Consider the following 19,967-nt stretch of genomic DNA (forward strand, 5'->3'; position numbering starts at 1 on the left):
CTACTGGGGATCAAACTCACAACCCTGGCATGTGCCCTTGATTAGAATTGAATCTGGGACCCTTCAGTCCACAGGCCAACGCTCAATCCACTGAGCCAAACCAGCTAGGGTTACCCATTTTTAAAGATGAGGAATGGTAATCTGGAAATAGGAAAAGAGCATGGATTCTGAAGTTGAATCCTGGCTCCATTCTTTTAACTATGTGGCCTTTGAAGGCATAATTAATTTTTCTGGGCCACAATCTTATCAGTAAAATGGAAGTAATATCCATCCCATACTGTTATTAGAACTGAGGAAAATAAGTAAGGTAAGTTAAATGTCCAGCACAGTGTTGGGCACTTAGAAGATTTTCAGTAAATAATAGCTGCAGCTCTTAAAAGATTCATCTACAGCTTTGATCTGATGGTTAGTTGGGTTTGCATTCTGTGAGAGGAGAGCCCTCCAGTGTCCACTGGGAGAATTGCACATAATAGATAGGCTACTTTCCCTTCAGTTCTGTCTCTGGGGTAAAAGTGGCAGATGAATGGCGGCAGAACTCAGAGCAGAAGGGTACCTCTCCCAGGAGAACTTGGGCCATTGTGCATGATGCTCAGGGCGTTAGAAGTATTTGCGTCTATCCTGAGGCTCTGCTTGAGGAGAACTGAACATGTATTCAGAGAGAAAAGCCAGCCCCTACAGCTATATGGGATTGAAACAAAAATAGCTGCCTGGCTGGGTGGCTTGGTTGATGTGTCATCTTGTACACCAAAACGTTGCAGGTTCAGTCCCTGGTCAGGGTACATATTATGTTTCTATGTTTCTTTCTTTCTCTCTCTCTCTCTCCGGTTTCCTCTCTCTCTAAAATCAGTAAATATATCCTCGGGTGAGGATTTTTAAAAAGCTGATGATGGGAAAATGGGAAGGAAGGAGGCATTAGATACTTCCTGGTATCTATTTAAGCCCATTCTAGAAGTTGCAAGGAACTGTGAATGATAAGACCAAAGAAAAACTAAGTGAACATACAGTTTGGGGCGGGGGGGGGGGACGGACTCAGTGGAGGACTGAAGTGGGAGAGGGGGTGGAATATGAAGAAGAAAGAAGCCAGGGTCCTATCTGGGGTGTTGAGAAAACAGATGCCACTGCCCAGAACTTTGGAATCTGTTGTGTGGCCTCATTTTGAGTTGTCACAATAAAGGAGTTATTATCGTGGATTTCTAAAAAGTTCTCTTAAACCTGGGATAGTCCCAAACAGTGAACAGTTCCACCTTCATTGTGAAATACTCAGCTACACCTATAACCTAACTTTTATTTATCCACCTATAAAGTGGGACTAATAATCTATCTCAGATTTTTTTGTAAAAACGCTTCCCACAAAGGGAAGTAAGCCACAAGTCATGGTAGTCGTTGACTGCAGTTTCTAGTAAGACCAGCATATTCCAAGAAGACGGCGCTGGGACAGAGCCTTTTGCGGGAAGCCTACCCAGGGAAAACTCTTCCGCTGGCCGAATCAGATGTTTGGCGAACTACATTGCCCAGCAGACTCCGCGCCCCGGGGTTGACGCTGACGCTGTGCATTCTGGGATTGGTAGTTCTGGGGCTCTCGTGGGCAAGTGCAGCCTAGTATTAGGAACTCGCCTTCCCAGATTGCCGCGCGGTCGTGGGGTGCATCTCGGCGACCCGGAAAAGGGAAAGATGGCGACCGCTCGGCGACGTTGAGGCCGCGTTGGGCGGTTCAGAGTCAGAGTGGTGAGTCCCGGGCGATGGTGGCGGTTCCCACGAGCTTGCACAGAGGCGCGAGTGGAGGCACGGCGGTGGCCACTGCCTCCGGGACCAGGCGGGGGAAGAACGCCTCAGAGAAAGGGCATGAGCCCGGAAAGCTCTAGCCGGCAAGAGCGAAGGGGCGCGGGCTCCAGAGGGTAGTGTTGGTTCGGGGAGCGCAGGCCAGGTCCCGTGGCACAGCATCTGTGATGCCCCCAGTCTGACCTTATTCTTTCTTGTTTTGAGTAGCCCTTGCTCCTGCCAAACTAGGACTCTGGCTTTTCTCCCAGAACCAGTCATGCTTTCCCGCCTCTGCGCCTTCTATATTATTTCTTTTTCCCGGAATGACTTGTTTTCCGCACCCTCAATTACACATCTTTAAATTCTACCTATACTTAAATGCTAAAAGCCACTTCCTCTGCAGATGTTACAAATGAAAGGAAACTTCTTTGAACTCATGCAATAGATACTTCATCTGATCCTTCATCTTGGTATGTGTCTCAACCTGTATTGTTCTACAGAACAAACTTCCTGATTTCGTTTTGTAACTCTCACAGCACTAGCACAGTGCCTTGCATATAGTGGATGTTTGGCAAAAACTTCAACAACAACAACAAAAAGAATGTGCCCTTGCCCTACAAGAACTGAGGAACTCAAAGATCTGGAGATTTGTAAGGAAGGCTGCTGAAAGCAATGGCTAGGCTAGGGTGTGCCCGTGATAAATAAGTAGAACTTATAATAAAAGTTGCCTATGTTTACTGTCTTCTCACTTCTCATTCTCTTCTAAACTCACTCCACCCAGGCTTCTACCCCAGTGCCATCGAAATAGCTCTTGTCAAGGTTACCAACCACCTCCATTTTTGGAAATTCAAGAGTCACCACTCCTTATCTCCTAGTCTTACTCCACTTGACAAAGCTAACTACTCCCTCCTTGAAACATGCTTTGACTTCTGTGATTTCCAGATCATGGAAGTCCCTCTTTTCCTCCTTTTACTTTACCTTCCCCCACTCCTTTCTTAGTGACGTTAGCTTTTTTCCAGCTTTTCCTCTAAATGTTATAGTGTTCCAGAACTCAGCCCTGCGTTCTATTCTTGTTTGTTTTCTTCTTTAACCATACTGCCTACTTAAGTAGTATAACTTAGTGTCCCAGGGCTTTAAAAACTATGTATCAATGACTTAAATTTTTGTCTCCACGGTCTCTGTTCTGAATTCCAGAATTGCATTTTCAACTGCCTTCCTGCAATCTCCATTTGGTTTTCTTACTGACATGGCCAAAATGAAGCGTTATTTCCTCCTGAATCTCCTCACTCCCTCTCCCCCAGTCTTTCCCAGTCACTAATGGCACCACGAACCATAGGCTGCTCAAACCATAAATTTAGGAGCTGTCGTCGTGTCCCTTTCCCCTTTCTCCCTTCATTATTAGTAAGTCCTGTCAGCTCTGCCTCCAGAGTATGTCCTGAAGCTGTCTACTTCTTTTCACCTTCATTGCCACTTTCCTAGAACAAGCCGCTGTCACCTCTTGTCTAGACTACTATAATAGCGTTCTCAATGGTTCTGTTTCACTCTTTTTAAAATATATATATTTTTATTGATCCTAGAGCGGAAGAGAGAGAGAGAGAGAGACAGAAAAACATCAATGATGAGAGAGAATCATTGATTGGCTGCCTCCTGCACGCCGCCCACTGGGGATGGAGCCTGAAATCTAGGCATGTGCCCTGACTAGGAATCGAACCACAGCCTCCTAGTTCATAAGTCAATGCTTAGCCACTGAGCCACACCGGCCAGACTCACACAAGTCTGTTTTTAATTGGCAAACACGCTAAGCTAAGTCCTGCCCAGTCCCTTAATAATAGCTTTTACCCAGTAAGTTCTTTTACCTGTTTTTTGGTAGGCTCTCTCTTTCCCATCATTCAAATCTCAGCATACAGTGCATGTAAAAAATTCTTTCCTGCACTTTCTTGTCTCTTGTTCATACCTGTCCCCATTATATCTGTTTTATTCTCTTCATTAGTTCTTGTTACTATGAACTTATCTTACTACTTAACTGTTGTCTGCTTTACTGGAATTTAAGTGTTAGAGATCTGAGACTTCGTTTTGTTTATAGGTATATCTCTGGTACACAGAACAGTTTCTGGCACGTATCAGGTGCTCAGTTAATATTTATTGAAAGAATTAATGATGTCTAGGGTGCTTTCTAGAGAAAATAGCTTTTCTTTTGGTGTGTTTTCTTAGGGCTGTACGTGGTAGAGACATCATTGTAATTTGATGTGCTGATATAGAACATTCAGTCATTTTTCAGGCAGTCGTGAGATAAAATAGGATGTTTCTCCAGCTTTTGAAAGTACTACTTGTTCATTTTTCTTTTTTTTTTATATATATATATATTTTATTGATTTTTTACAGAGAGGAAGGGAGAGGGATAGAGAGTTAGAAACATCGATGAGAGAGAAACACCGATCAGCTGCCTCCTGCACACCCCCTACTGGGGATGTGCCCGCAACCAAGGTACATGCCCTTGACCGGAATCGAACCTGGGACCCTTCAGTCCGCAGGCCGACACTATCCACTGAGCCAAACCGGTTAGGGCTTGTTCATTTTTCTTTATAAGTTCTCCCTTCTTAAAGGCATGGTATGATGTGGGAAAAGGGGGTTGTAAACCAAAGCTTAGGGGACTGATATTCTAGCTGAACCATTTGGGGCTAAAATAAGTTCTGAGAAATTTATCCCAAGTTAGGGATGGTGATGATGGTTGTGGTGGTGGTGATGATGATGATGATGGGGTAGAGGCAGATTCAGACTTGCTGTTGTTTTAGCAAGTGAAGTGAAGTGGATTTTGTAGTCTGAAAAACAGTTGACAGTGTGGCAGTGCTCAGTGTTTCCCAGGCAAAAGGAAACGGGACTTAATTCCTGCACAGACCATTCATGGGACTGGGTAATGATCAAGACTGTGAAAATCTGAGTAGGGAATGCCAGTCAGAATGTCTATGACCTGTAGTTTTTGGTATCTACCTTTCTTCTTTTTTCTGAAATAATTACAAGTTTATAGGAAGTTGCAAAAAAAAAAAAAAAAAAAGTTCATGGAGGTCCTATGTACCCTTCAAGCTTTTCCCATTGTATAACTAGAAGTATCTTTCTGTTTCTCCAGTTAAATTTAGTTTTTCCTTGAAATGGTGACTATCATGCCAAATCTCAAAGTTAAACGGCCCTCCTCCCTTTTGAGCTTTTTTTATGAGCTCAAGAGAACATATCCCCTTAGATGTTTGTGTGTTGACTGATTCTGGTGGGCTAGCAGGCCTAGTAGACTCCTAAGATAACCAATATAGGATGTTTCTAGAGGTAGTAGTACACTATTCATTCACTAACATCTCTTTTAATACTCTTGCAGTCTAAATTTAAAAATAAGGTATATTAGTTACATACTTTTAAAAACAAATATATGCAAAAACTAACCACAGAAAGGCAATCCTAATATATAAAAACCCAGGGTCCGTAACATCCAAAACGACCGGTGGCTTGACCAACCGGAAGTCAGTGCTAGGTTGCCATGGTGACCCAGCACTGACTGCCGGCCGCTGCAGGCACCGCGACCCAGCACTGACTGCCGAGGGGGCTGTGGATCAGGCCCGAAGAGAGGCCTGGAGAGAGAAGCAGGGTCTGATCAGTAGCCTCCGTAGCAACTGTTGATCAGCCCTTGCCTCTCTCTTTCTCTCGGGGCCTGACCAGCAGCAGCACCTCTCTTTCTCTCGGGCCTCCGCTGGGGCTGCTGATCAGCCCCGCCTCTCTGATCAGGCCCTTTGATAGGCCTGGAGACGCTGACTGGCATAGAAACCGACCAGTCAGAACCAAATCTGGGTGAAGTGTGAGGAGCCAATGGCTGCCTAGGAGGCAGAGCTTTTGATGCTGACTGGCATAGAAACCGACGAATCAAAACAAAATCTGGGTGAACTGCGAAGGCAGAACCTAAGATGGGGACTGAGGAGGGGTTTTAAGGGCAACAGCTGTTTGGAGTAAGGTGTAAGAAAGCGGTTCAATTTTTTAATACCAGTTTGGCAGTATAGTGCATATGGCTAGCTATCAGTCCAGATATAGGGATTATGTATTTTTGTCTGCCAAGAGCATCTCCTCCTGATGAACCATGATCTCCTACTTCAGTGGTCGGCAAACTCATTAGTCAACAGAGCCAAATATCAATCCCCTAAGCTTTAGTTTACAATCCATTTAAGCAATCCTATCCTATATAATCTATCTATACTACTAAAAGGGTAATATGCTAATTAGACTGGGTCGACTGGCCATCTTTCGGACGTCCGACTTCCTTCTGGACAAAGCCACGGTGATGGGGGCCAAGGCAGAGGCCATTAGGGACAATCAGGCTGGCAGGGGAGGGCAGTTGAGGGCGAGATCAGGCCAGCAAGGGAGAACAGTTAGGGGTGATCAGGCAGGCAGAGGCAGTTGGGGGCGAGATCAGGCCAGCAGGGGAGAGTATTTGGGGGCGATATCGGGCCGTCGGGAGGGCAGTTAGGGGCGATCAGGCAGGCAGGCAGGTGAGCGGTTAGGAGCCAGCAGTCCCAGATTGCCGTCAGACATCCCTCAAGGGGTCCCCGATTGGAGAGGGTGCAGGCTGGGCTGAGGGAAACCGCCCCCGCTCCCCGTGCACAAATTTTGTGCACCGGGCCACTAGTATCCTATATAATAAAGAGGGAATATGCTAATAGACCGTCATGCCCTCACAAGATGGTGGCGCTCACAGCCAATGAAGAGGGAATATGCTAGTTGACTGCCACGCTCTCACAAGATGGCGGCGCCCACAGCCACAAGATGGTGGCGCCTGGTCCCCTCAGCTCCGCCTCATCCAGCTGGAGTCCCCCAGTCCCCTCAGCCCTGCCTCATCCAGCCGGAGTTCTCCAGTCCCCTCAGCTCTGCCTCATTCAGCTGGAGTCCCCCAGTCCCCTCAGCCCCACAGGGGAAGGCAGTTGGGGGTGATTGGGCCTGCAGGAGAGGGCAGTTGGAGGCAATCGGGCCGGCAGGGGGGGCAGTTGGGGACAATCATGCTGGCAGGGGAGCAGTTAGGCGTCAATCAGGCCGGCAGGGGAGAGTTGGGGGGCTATCAGGCTGGTAGCCAGAGTGGTTAGGGGCAATCAGGCAGGCAGGCAGGCAAGTGGTTAGGAGCCAGCAGTCCCGGATTGTGAGAGGGATGTCTGACTGTTGGTTTAGGCCCGATCCTGAGGGGTCCCAGATTGGAGAGGGTGCAGTCTGGGCAGAGGGACACTCCCCACCTCCATGCATGAATTTCGTGCACCGGGCCTCTAATAGTATGAGTAAATGTGGGCCTCTGGAGCCACACTGCCTGGAACTCTGCCATTTACCACCTGTGTGTCCTTAGGCAAGTTACTTTATACACCTGAGCTTCAGTTTCCTCATCTATAAAGTAGGCATACTAGTATATCTACCTCATAGGGTTCTTTTGAGATTAAGTACTTATATATAAACAGCTTAGAGCAGTACCCAGTACATAACAAGTACTCCTCTTACTCTTGACAGATGGCAGGAGAGTTGGCTGACAAGAAGGACCGTGATGTGTCACCTTCCAAGGAGGAAAGGAAGCGATCTCGGTCACCTGACAGAGAACGGGATAGAGACCGGGACCGGAAATCTTCCCCTTCTAAAGATAGAAAGCGGCATCGGTCAAGGGATAGGCGTCGAGGGGGCAGCCGGTCTCGCTCCCGTTCCCGGTCCAAGTCTACGGAAAGGTAGAGTAACTTTGTATGTCTGCTATGTGGAAAGGGAGAGTACATTTCAGACTTCTTCATTCCTGGTTCTTCTGATACCTCCAGATTAGGAGGTATCTGTACCTAGAGACTCATTAGCACAAAAGGTCCAGAGGTAGTTCATCTGTTCATATAGTCCATGTTCTATCATTGCCATTAATGCTTAGCAGTGCAACTCTGAGCTATAAGGTCTTCGAACCCCTTATAACTTCCCCAAGAAACGTATTTCTCAATTTGTAAAATTTTACTGGGGAGAAAAGATCGTGGACCTTCTTTGGGCTGCAGTGAAGCCTGATACTCTGGAAATATCCAGTGATTTCTTAAATTTGTTGTCTTCAGAGAACGACGGCACAGAGAACGGGATAAGGAGCGGGATCGGAATAAGAAGGACCGAGATCGGGATAAGGATGGGCACAGACGGGACAAGGACCGGAAACGATCCAGGTACCTGAGGGAATGAGAGGGGGCTTTAGGGGGATGCTCCCATTTCCTTCTCTCTGCATCTGAGTTTGGTCAGCTTTGTAAGAAGGTAAATTTTCCTTAGTGGATCCTATTGGCAGTTACTACAGAGCTGCCTTTTTTATTTTTTATTTGAAAATACATTTTTATTGATTTCAGAGAAGAAGGAAGAGGGAGAGAGAGAGAGAGAGAGAGAGAGAGAGAGAAACACCAATGATGAGAGAGAATCATTGATTGGCTGCCTCCTTCAAGCCCCACTCTGGGGATCAAGCCCACAACCCAGTATGTGTCCTGACTGGGAATTGAACCATGATCTCCTAGTTCAGTGGTCGGCAAACTCATTAGTCAACAGAGCCAAATATCATCAGTACAACGATTGAAATTTCTTTTTAGAGCCAAATTTTTTAAACTTAAACTTCTTCTAACGCCACTTCTTCAAAATAGACTCGCCCAGGCAGTGGTATTTTGTGGAAGAGCCACACTCAAGGGGCCAAAGAGCCGCATGTGGCTCGCAAGCCACAGTTTGCCAACCACGGTCCTAGTTCATAGGTTGATGTTCAACCACTGAGACACACCGGCTGGGCAGAGCTGTCTTTTTTAGAAGGCACATATAACAGTTAGTGAAGTCACAACTCTTGAGGATCAGCTTGTTCTTAGAATTTAGAAATGAGTTTGAAAAGGTTACCAGCCTACAAAGCATTCCTTTAGCTCCACTGAACCATTCAGTTTTCTACCCAGGATATACAGCATGTGTTTTTGGGAATAGCTTAATGCCCTTGATAGCTTTCTTCTGGAAACTTTTTATGCAGAGTGTTTATTTGGCCCCCAATATTACTTAGAATTCAGGGCAAAGGACAGAATTCTTACAACCAAGTTGTTTGAGATCTCTTGAAGATTAAACTTATAGCAGATGTGGGGAAAGGATTGCTGTGACTGATAGTAAGGAAAATGAGGAGGGGACAGATATAGCAGTGTCTTGGAAGGGTGTATATTGGTGGCTGTGTAACTAAATTCACTGTGTATTAAGCAAAAATTAAGCAGGATTTTTTTCCTTCAATGTGCAACTATTTGGATAAATATTTCCAAATATTTTGACGTCAAGACCCACTTGCCAGAAGAAATTAGTTTCAGAAAAGGAGATTCAGATAGATTGGGACCAAGACAGGGCCATCATTATGTTTCAGAGCAGGCAGAGTGACCATGCCTGCAAAGGAAGTGTCCGGTCCTGTGCGTGACCATGGGCCAGTCTCACTGAGTCATGGGAAAACTTCCATTCTCTTTTTGGGGTCAGCCTGAACCTCATGCAGGGGCTGGGGTAAGACAGCAATAGACCTTTTCTGTTCCTTTTTCTTAAAGTTTATCTCCTGGACGAGGAAAAGATTTTAAATCTCGGAAAGACAGAGACTCTAAGAAGGATGACGAGGATGAACATGGTGATAAGAAGCCTAAGGCAAGCAAGAGGAAGGGTTTCTCATTTTCCTCTTGAATTCAAGCCCAATTTTGTGATGTTCAAAGGGATAGAGCCTTTATGGACTGAAGTCCTGTGTTTTATCTTCAGGCCCAGCCATTATCCCTAGAGGAACTTCTGGCCAAGAAAAAGGCTGAGGAAGAAGCTGAGGCTAAGGTAAGGACTTGAGGGTCTGTATTAGTTGGCTAGGGCTGCCATAAGAAAACAGCACAGACTGGGTGCTTAAACAACAGAAATTTATTTGCTCACCATTCTGGAGGCTACTTGTCTGAAATCAAGGTGGCAGCAGGGCTGTTTCTTCTGAAGCCTCTCTCCTTGTTTTGTGGATAAATGTCTTCGTCTTCACGTGGTCTTCCCTCTGTGCATGCGTATTCCTGGTGTATGTGTGTCCAAATTTTTAAAAAATATTTATTTTTAAAATATATTTTTATTGATTTCAGAGAGGAAGGGAGAGGGAGAGAGAGACGGAAATATCGATGAGAGAGAAACATCAATTGGCTGCCTTCTGCACACACCCTACTGGGGATCGAGCCCACAGCCTGGGCATGTGCCCTGACTGGGAATCGAACCAGTGACCTCCTGGTGCATGGAGTGATGCTCAACCAACTGAGCCACACCAGCTGGGGCAAATGTTTTTTTTCTTATAAGGACACTAGTCAGATTGAATTAGGACTTACCCTAAAGGCCTCTTTTTACCTTCAATGCCTCTTTAAAGGCCCTATCTCCAAATACAGTCACAGTTTGAGGTACTGGGGGTTACGGCTTCCATATATGCATCTTGAGGGGACAAAATTCAGCCCATAACAGGATCCTAAGCCTGTTTGTGTTTTTCTTTTTTTTTTTTTTTAAATATATTTTATTGCTTTTTTACAGAGAGGAAGGAAGAGGGATAGAGAGTTAGAAACATCGATGAGAGAGAAACATCGATCAGCTGCCTCCTGCACACCCCCTACTGGGGATGTGCCCGCAACCAAGTTACGTGCCCTTGACCGGAATCGAACCTGGGACCTTTCAGTCCACAGGCCGACGCTCTATCCACTGAGCCAAACCGGTTTTGGCATGTTTGTGTTTTTCTTAACAGGTTTAATGCCTGAGCAAATATTTTTGAGCTCCCTGCCATCTCCCAAACATCAGTGGTGTTCTAGATCCTTTGATTACAGTTCCAATCTATTTTGTAGCCCAAGTTCCTGTCCAAAGCAGAACGAGAGGCAGAAGCCCTGAAGCGACGGCAGCAGGAGGTGGAAGAGCGGCAGAAGATGCTTGAAGAAGAGAGGAAGAAAAGGAAACAGTTTCAAGACTTGGGCAGGAAAATGTTGGGTTCGTTTTCCTACCCCGTGTAGCCCCTGGATGGGATAGAAACGGTGGGATGGGGTAGGAAGAGCTAGAAACTTGTTCTGTAGTTTGGAAGAGGAAAGTATGGGGGAAGTTTATAAGAATATAAAGTATCTTTCTATTATATCTCCCATTTCCCTTGTCTCATAAATCTCCCTTTTTTCTCATTTGGTGTCCATTGTCTGGGTCCTGCCATGCTCTTTTTCTTTATTTCCACTGAGCTCTTCTGCAGCTTTGCTCTCTTTGGTCTGCAGAAGACCCTCAGGAACGAGAACGACGGGAACGCAGGGAGAGGATGGAACGGGAGACCAATGGAAATGAGGATGAGGAAGGGCGGCAGAAGATCCGGGAGGAGAAGGATAAGAGCAAGGAACTGCATGCCATTAAGGTGCAGGCCTTGGTTCTGTTTTCACCCCCCTCCCCACACACAGATGAGCTTTAATTATTTAGCCATTCTGATCTCTGCATGCGAGCTTTGGGCCTGAAGTTTGATGGGCTCTGTGTTTTGTCTGTGGGCAGGAGCGTTACCTGGGTGGCATTAAGAAGCGGCGCCGAACGAGGCATCTCAATGACCGCAAGTTTGTCTTTGAGTGGGATGCATCTGAGGACACATCTATCGACTACAACCCACTGTGAGTGGAGTGGCTTCAGGCCTAAACTGGATCTTTTTTTTTTTTTTTTTTTTAATTATGGTTGACATTCAATATACTGTTAGTTTCAGGTATATGGCATAGTGGTTGGACATTTATGTAACTTTCAAAGTGATCCCCCCATAAGTCTAGTATCCACCTGAGACCATACATAGTTATTACAATAGTATTGACTATATTTTCTATGCGCTACTTTACATCCCATTACTATTCTGTAACTGCCAATTTGTACTTCTTAGTTCTTTCACCTTTTTCACTCATGTTCCCAAATCCCCTTCCATCTGTCCCATCAGTTCTCTGTATTATGAGTCTGTTTCTGTTTTGTTGGTGTATTTATTTTGTTTTTTAGATTCCACATATAAGTGAAATCATATGGTAGTTGTCTTTCTCTGTCTGACTTATTTCACTTAACACAATACCCTCTAGGTCCATCCATGTTTTGCAGATGGTAAGATTTTATTCTTTTTTATGGCTGAGTAATAAATGTGTACCACATTTTCTTTGTCCAATTGTCTATTGATGGACATTTAGGTTGATTCCATATATTGGCTGTTGTAAATAATGCTGCAGTGAATATAGGGGTGCATGTATCTTTTCCAGTTAGTGTTTTGGATGTCTTTGGATAAATACTCAGAAGTAGGATTGCTGGGTCATATTTTAGTTTTATTTTTTTATTTTTTTTTTATTTTAAATATATTTTATTGATATTTCACAGAGAGGAAGGGAGAGGGATAGAGAGCTAGAAACATCGATGAGAGAGAAACATCGATCAGCTGCCTCCTGCACGCCTCCCACTGGAGATGTGCCCGCAACCAAGGTACATGCCCTTGACTGGAACCGAACCCGGGACCTTTCAGTCCGCAGGCCGACGCTCTATCCACTGAGCCAAACCGGTTTCGGCTAGTTTTATTTTTAATTGAGGAACTGCCATACTGTTTTCCATAGTGGCTACACCAATTTGCAATCCCACCAACAGTGTACAAGGGTTCCCTTTTGTCTACATTCTCCCCAGTACTTGTTATTTTTTTATAATAGGCATTCTGACAAATGTGAGATGATATTGTGGTTTTGATTTGCATTCCCTGATGATTAGTGATGTTGAGCATCTTTTCATGTGTCTATTGGCCATCTGTATATTCTCTTTGGAAAAATGTCTATTCTGGTCCTCAGCCCATATTTTTACTCAGATTCTTTGTCTTTTTGGTGTTAAGTTGTATGAGTTCTTTATATATTTTATTTATTCATTTTTCAACAACAAACATTTCTTATAATTCTGAAAGCTGAGAAATCTAACATCAAGGATTCAGGGTATCTAGTGTTTAGTGAGAACAGTATTCTTGATTTGCACATGAATCTTCACATGGCAGAGAGCCTGAGTTCTTTATATATTTTAGATATTAACACCTTATCAGATATATTATTAATGAATAACTTCTCCTATTCCGTAGGTTGTCTGGCAGTTCTAGAGAGAAACTGACTGTAGAGATAGGATTAAGATAAGCTAGGATGGGGAAATTGGTAAACTAGTATTAACCCAACCCTCTGGGTAAGGAAAGACCCTGGCTAGGAAGGGGAATGTACGTATTGGTAGTCTGCCCTTCCCTCCTGCTGCTGTAACAGCTCCTTTTCTTCCTCCTCTGTCCCAATCCCAGGTACAAAGAACGGCACCAGGTGCAGTTGTTGGGGCGAGGCTTCATTGCAGGCATTGACCTAAAGCAGCAGAAACGAGAACAGTCACGTTTCTATGGAGACCTAATGGAGAAGAGGAGGACACTGGAAGAAAAGGAGCAGGAGGAGTGAGTGGTCAGGGCTGGGGTGGTTGGGCACAGCCCAGAGTGTACAGAAAGGAGTTGGGGAAACTGATCCCACTTATTCCTCATGATCCTGCTCCAGGGCAAGACTCCGCAAACTTCGTAAGAAGGAAGCCAAGCAGCGCTGGGATGATCGTCATTGGTCCCAGAAGAAGTTAGATGAGATGACGGACAGGGATTGGCGTATCTTCCGTGAGGACTACAGCATTACCACCAAAGGTGGCAAGATCCCTAATCCCATCCGATCATGGAAAGACTCTTCTCTGCCCCCACACATCTTGGAGGTCATTGATAAGTGTGGCTACAAGGTAAGGAGGGGCAGATTGGTTCAGAAGACCTGGCATGTTCCTATGTTGTAGGGGATACAAACTTTGTGCCTTGACTGTTGGATGCCTTCGCTGCCAGTGGGCACCAAGGTGATATTGTCTATTACTTCCTGGTGGAAGTATTGGCCTTCAGTGATTGTGTTTCTTCTCAGGTCCCCATTCCTTTGAACTAGGCTTGGTGTCCTCCCAGTGTGCTAGCATATGTGCCCACTCTATCAGCAGTAGCCCAGTAGTAGTATAATTCTGCCTGTACCCATTACTCTCTCTGGGTCACTGCAGGAACCAACACCTATCCAGCGTCAGGCAATTCCCATTGGGCTTCAGAATCGTGACATCATTGGTGTGGCTGAGACTGGCAGCGGCAAGACAGCAGCCTTCCTTATTCCATTGCTGGTCTGGATCACTACTCTTCCCAAAATTGACAGGTGGGGTCATCTGTTAACAGTTGGAGTGGTTTAACTGGGTAGGGATGGTGAAAGTGGCTAATGAGTGTTTGGTTTTCTTTTTTTTCTTTTTTAAATCTTTATTGTTGAAAGTATTACATATGTCCCTTTTGCCCCCCCCATTAATCCCCCCTAGCCTGCCCCCCCCCCCCATGGTTTCCTTTCTTTTTAAAAATGTTTTTATTGATTTTAGAGAGGAAAGGAGAGGGAGAGACAGAAACATCAATGATGAGAGAGACTCATTGATTGGCTGCCTCCTGCATGCACCCTACTGGGGATCAAGCCTGCAACTCCGGACATGTGCCCTGACTTGGAATCGAAACGTGATCTCCTGGTTCATGGGTCGATATTCAGCCGCTAAGCAACACTGGCTGAGCTAGAGTCTCTGATTTTTCTTTTTTTAATCTTCAAACATTTCATTTTATTTTTTAATCTTTATTGTTGAAAGTAGTCCATATGTCTCCTTTTTTCTCCCATTGACTCCTTATAGCTCACCCCGCCCCAGGCCTTCACCACCCTATTGTCTGTGTCCATGGGTCATGCATATTGGAGTCTCTGATTTTTAAGGGAGATCATTGCATCCTCTTCCCACCACCCTCTCCATTTCCATAGCTGCTCTTAAGTGTGACTTTGTCTTGCTCCTGTTTGTGGCTGCATGGGAACCAAAGCTCATGAAACTGGGATGCCCCATTTACCACAGGATCGAAGAGTCAGACCAGGGCCCTTATGCTATCATCCTGGCCCCCACCCGTGAGTTGGCTCAGCAGATTGAGGAAGAGACCATCAAGTTTGGGAAGCCACTAGGCATCCGCACTGTGGCTGTCATTGGCGGCATCTCCAGAGAAGACCAGGGCTTCAGGCTGCGCATGGGTTGTGAGGTTTGTTCACCTGGCCAGCAGCCAGCCCACCATTTGGGCTGTGCTGTTTTGGGTTTTTTTTCTAGTTTCTGCCACAGACGGTCAGTCAAATGAAGAAGAGGGCTGGTTTATATAGATGTACTACTGTTATCGAGAACTTATGCACCAGGGATTGTACTGTGCATGTCAGTAATTCTCACAACCATATGAGAACACAGAGGGGAACGTCCATTTTACACATGCAACTGAAGCTCCGGTTAATAACTTGTCCGAAGTCGCATAGCTGGCAGTGGCCAGAGCTGAGATTCATATCCAAATCCTGTGCCCTTAATCACTGCCAGACCAAGTCATTGACTTTGTGTGTTGCTACCTTTAAGGCTAGGGAAGGAGAGCTTTTTATAACAAGTCTAATATAGTAATTGAGTTTTCTGCAGACTTCTTAGCGTATTATTTTATATAATCCTTTTCACGGTATCTCTTAGTCTCTCTTCCATCTAAGAAAATTCCTTCTGATTTTGCCTCCTCTATCTAACCTCTATATTTTATTCAGAGACCCCATTCATTCTTGAAAAAATGCAAGATAGCAACAAGTAATTTTGTGCTAATTCTCAGGAACCTTCACTGCCAAACATAATTAGAGGTTGGGGTCTAAGTTTCTTAGCATTGGAGTTCTATTGTCCAAGTGAGTGGATAGTACACAGAAGAGAGAAGAAGGGTGTATCTGCTGGGGCTACATATGATTCCACTGTACCCCCTAGATTGTGATTGCTACCCCAGGACGTCTGATTGATGTGCTGGAAAACCGCTATCTGGTGCTGAGCCGCTGTACCTACGTGGTTCTGGATGAGGCAGATAGGATGATTGACATGGGTTTTGAGCCAGACGTCCAGAAGATCCTGGAGCACATGCCTGTCACCAACCAGAAGCCGGACACGGATGAGGCTGAGGACCCTGAGAAGATGTTGGCCAACTTTGAGTCAGGAAAACATAAGTACCGCCAAGTAAGGCTGCTTCCTTGGGTTGGGGAGGTTTGGGCAAGTTGGCAAACCTGCTCTAGGGCCCTTCTTGCCTTACATGGGCTCAGAGTACATGTTTCCAAAATGGTGAGGCCTGCCTAGATGCAGTCCTCTGACAGTTGTAGCCATTTAGCTTAACCCTGGAAAAATGATTCCAAACAGTCATGGTACTGTCCACTATAGATGCTAGCCAATGCTCTCAGCCCTTCTTATCATCATGAGATGCCAAGTTCAGGTACTAAGGAAAGAAGTGGGGAAGGCAAAGGACGCTATTTCCTAAGGTGGTGGCTATGAAAGTTTACACCATGGTATATTTTAGATTCTTCAGCCTGGGCTGTACTGCCTGTGGTGATGGTAGGATATGTGATTGTATCTTCCTGGGCCCAAGGCTGAGCGTCCTATTTTCCTAGACGGTCATGTTCACGGCCACCATGCCCCCAGCCGTGGAGCGTCTGGCTCGGAGCTACCTTCGGCGACCTGCTGTGGTGTACATTGGCTCTGCAGGCAAGCCGCATGAACGTGTGGAACAGAAGGTCTTCCTCATGTCAGAGTCAGAGAAGAGGTATGGGGACAGCTGAGCCAGGGGAAACAGGGTGGAGAAGGGGCCTTTTTCAGTGGGAGTGGTGGCTGAGGGGCAATTGTTCTGGAATTGATGTTTGTAGATCAGGGTTGGGCATTTCATTTGGAGTAGGAGGTAGTGTGCATCTCATTTTTCTCCTCTTCTCCCCAGGAAAAAGCTGCTGGCAATCTTGGAGCAAGGCTTTGACCCACCCATCATCATTTTCGTCAACCAGAAGAAGGGCTGTGATGTTTTGGCCAAATCCCTGGAGAAGATGGGGGTGTGTCTGGCAGGGGAGGGCAAAGTCCAGTCTCTTTGGTGTTGCTTTCTGAAATTAGAGGGCCCTTCCTAGGCTCCTGCTCTCAATTTTCACTCATTTTTGAACTTCTCCAGTATTGAACAAGTCAGGGCCAGAGGGAAAAGGGAGGTGTGATGGAGATAGGAGGACTATGACTATCCATTCCAGTAGTGCCTGCTAGAGCTCCCTTGGGTCTTCCTCCAGGCGGGCTTGGGCCAGGGAGAGTTATTTATTTATTTATTTATTTATTTATTTATTTATTTATTTATTTGTGTTTTTTGTTATATATATTTTTTATTATTTAAAGTATTACAAATAGTAGTACATATGTCTCCTTTTTTATTTATTTATTTTTAAATATATTTTTATTGATTTCCGAGAGGAAGGGAGGAGAGAAACATCAATGATGCGAGAGAATCATTGATTGGCTGCCTCCTGCCCACCCTCTACTGGGGATGGAGCCCACAACCTGGGCATGTACTCTGACCGGGAATTGAACCATGACCTCCTGGTTGGTTCATAGGTCGGCACTCAACCACACTGCCCCAGCTAGGGAGAGGTTTTGAGACACGTATTCTGGCAGAGTCTGAGGATGTGGAATAGGATGGGTCAAAACAAAGTTCGTTGTGTTTATGAATGTTTGGGAGAGGGGATAGTGTGGTCAGGAGGGAGATGTTCAATGTCTTGATACTCAATGTTGAAACTTCCTTAAACTTCTTGGTCTCTGCTTTCTACCCTCATCTTTCACCCTCATCCTCTCTGACTACTTCTAATCTGTCTCCATATCTCACCCCTGATTTTACCTTTGACCTTGCCCTGGTGCTCTCTGCCATGCCACATCCTGTTCTCTCCCACCCATTCTTCAGCTCACTTGTACTCTCCTTCTTTCAATTGCACTCATTCTTTCTCCTGCCTCCTTTCCCTTTTCCTTCTACCCTGCTGCTCTCTGAAACCCTCCCTCTCTGTCCCTACTCCCTCTTAACTTCTGTATCTTTCCATGATTCCATTGCACTTTCTTCACCTCACCATTCTCCCAACAGTACAATGCTTGTACATTGCATGGTGGAAAAGGCCAGGAGCAGCGAGAATTTGCACTGTCCAACCTCAAGGCTGGGGCCAAGGACATTTTGGTGGCTACAGATGTGGCAGGTCGTGGTATCGACATCCAAGATGTGTCTATGGTGGTCAACTATGATATGGCCAAAAACATTGAAGGTAAGTGTGAGGAAAGTGGCTGCAACCTGGGGAAAGGGAGACTCCTTGTCTCATTCCCCTTGAGTTGGGGTGCTACTGCCATCTCTCACAGCTGTCTCTCAAATGGCGTGTCCCAGTGAGAAGAGCTCCTACTCTTCTTTAAAGATTTTAAAATTGATTTGTAGAGAGGAGGGGGAGTGGGGGGAGAAACATTGAGAATGAAACATCTATTGGCTGCCTTCTGCATGCCCCCTACCTGGGATTGAGCCCACAACTCGGGCATGTGCCCTGACCAGGAATGGAACCAGCAACCTTTTGGTGAATGGAATGACACCCAACCAACTGAGCCACACTGGTCAGGGCGAGCTCCTACTCTTTATCTCATGTGGGTGTGTTGTCCCAGTACCTGGGGGTAGCACACTGTGTTTGGGGTGTGGAAGATAATGGAACTTGGCCCCTCTCAGTCGTAGTGTGGTAGGATGGCCCCATCAGTAGTAGTTGTGGGGAGAACACTGTGGGTACTGCAGGTTCAGGTAATATGAGCTCTATTCCTGCCTGTGGAGGTGTGGGGAGGACGATGCCTTTACAAGTAGAGGCTTCAGACACTGCTCACCAGGGCATCTGGCCTGGTACCCTGAGTAACGTTCCTCTCCCCCTTCCCCAGATTATATCCACCGCATTGGCCGCACGGGACGAGCAGGCAAGAGTGGTGTGGCCATCACCTTCCTCACCAAAGAGGACTCTGCTGTGTTCTATGAGCTGAAGCAAGCCATTCTGGAGAGCCCAGTGTCTTCCTGCCCCCCAGAGCTAGCCAACCACCCAGATGCCCAGCACAAACCAGGCACCATCCTCACCAAGAAGCGCCGGGAAGAGACCATCTTTGCCTGACACAGCACTCTTCCCACCGGTTTAAGGGCAGGCTCCGAAGCCTGTTCTTCAGGACCCTCACATCTCCCTTTCCAGGTCCTCACTCTTATGGGGGCTTAGGAAAAACTCAGACTGCGTGGCTAGACCCTCAGGTTTGAAGGCCTGAGTGTGGGCTGCGAAAGGAGGGAAGCTGCTGCAGGAGACAGGGAGAACAAATTACCATAGGTTTGGGCCCAGCTCTGCCCCTCTGGCTGACTTGGGGATTGCCAGTTTCGGGGGCAGCATTGCCTCCCAGGCTGCTGGGAGGGTTTCTTCGGCAGACTTGACTGCATACGCGGCAGCAACATTGTTGCCCTTGATGACCCAGGGGATCCGGCACTGCGAGGATTATGAACCTTGGACTCTTATTGTCATTTTGATAGCATTTGCCCTTTTGGATGATAAAACAAGGTGAGAGCCTTGTTTAGAGCTGTGCACGGCCCCTGTGCCAAGGGGTGCTGTGCACTCTAGGCATCCCTCACCCAGGGAATTTTTTTAGATGTGGGACAGGGTGAGCCAGCTGTGTCATCTTGAAGTCACTGAGTAAAATTTCTGTTTTCTATTCTCTGAAAAGATGAGTTTGTATGTTCTGAGAATAAATACATGAATATTAAGGCTGTCTAGTTCTAGCTAACTTCATCTCCCAGGGGCTCCCTGGTACCACAGAAGACAGACTTGGGAGATGAAAGAAAATCACATCTGTAGCAGAGCCTAGATGTCAGCCGATAGTCTAAGTCAGCCGTGGGCAAACTACGGCCCGTGGGCCTGATCCGGCTGTTCTATCCGGTTCTCTTGCTCTCCCCTCCCCTCCTTTACTTTGAATTTATATTAGTTCACACAAACTCCATCCATGCTTTTGTTCCGGCCCTTCGGTCCAGTTTAAGAACCCATTGTGGCCCTTGAGTCAAAAAGTTTGCCCACCCCTGGTCTAAGTCTACAGGAGGCACCGACGGGGTTGGAAAAGCTATGACAGCAGCGTCCTAATGCATCTTTCCTCCCCTTCTCTAGACTCACTGAACATGTAGCTCTGGCCTGGATACCCCTGGGGAGCTTTCCACAGGGTGAGAAAGGAAAGCAGTTGTGAAACTGGCAGGTGAGGCACAATTGGGACCACTCTCGTCCCCTGATGCTGTGTGCCTGACA

At 46.2% G+C, this 19,967-nt stretch overlaps 1 protein-coding gene across 2 annotated transcripts; it reads left to right on the forward strand.

Annotated features, from left to right (window-relative positions):
- Nucleotides 1–1,604: 1,604 nt before the first annotated feature.
- DDX23 (DEAD-box helicase 23) lies at nucleotides 1,605–19,397 on the forward strand. Of its 2 annotated transcripts, none has more exons than XM_080662481.1 (17): nucleotides 1,605–1,725; nucleotides 7,279–7,487; nucleotides 7,845–7,949; nucleotides 9,321–9,414; nucleotides 9,523–9,588; nucleotides 10,611–10,749; nucleotides 11,019–11,152; nucleotides 11,284–11,396; nucleotides 13,067–13,210; nucleotides 13,308–13,533; nucleotides 13,831–13,976; nucleotides 14,695–14,872; nucleotides 15,610–15,852; nucleotides 16,278–16,429; nucleotides 16,598–16,706; nucleotides 17,765–17,939; nucleotides 18,583–19,397. In XM_080662481.1, exons 2-17 carry the CDS (start codon nucleotides 7,279–7,281, stop codon nucleotides 18,804–18,806), a joined length of 2,457 nt encoding a protein of 818 aa, XP_080518607.1. In that variant the 5' UTR covers nucleotides 1,605–1,725; the 3' UTR covers nucleotides 18,807–19,397. The 2 variants fall into 2 exon arrangements, 1 of the variants encoding a protein (XP_080518607.1); XR_013960273.1 differs by having other exon boundaries at nucleotides 1,631–1,725; nucleotides 17,591–17,939.
- Nucleotides 19,398–19,967: the final 570 nt, after the last annotated feature.

This window comes from Plecotus auritus, assembly GCF_963455305.1.
Source record: "Plecotus auritus genome assembly, chromosome: 3".
NCBI lineage: Eukaryota > Metazoa > Chordata > Mammalia > Chiroptera > Vespertilionidae > Plecotus > Plecotus auritus.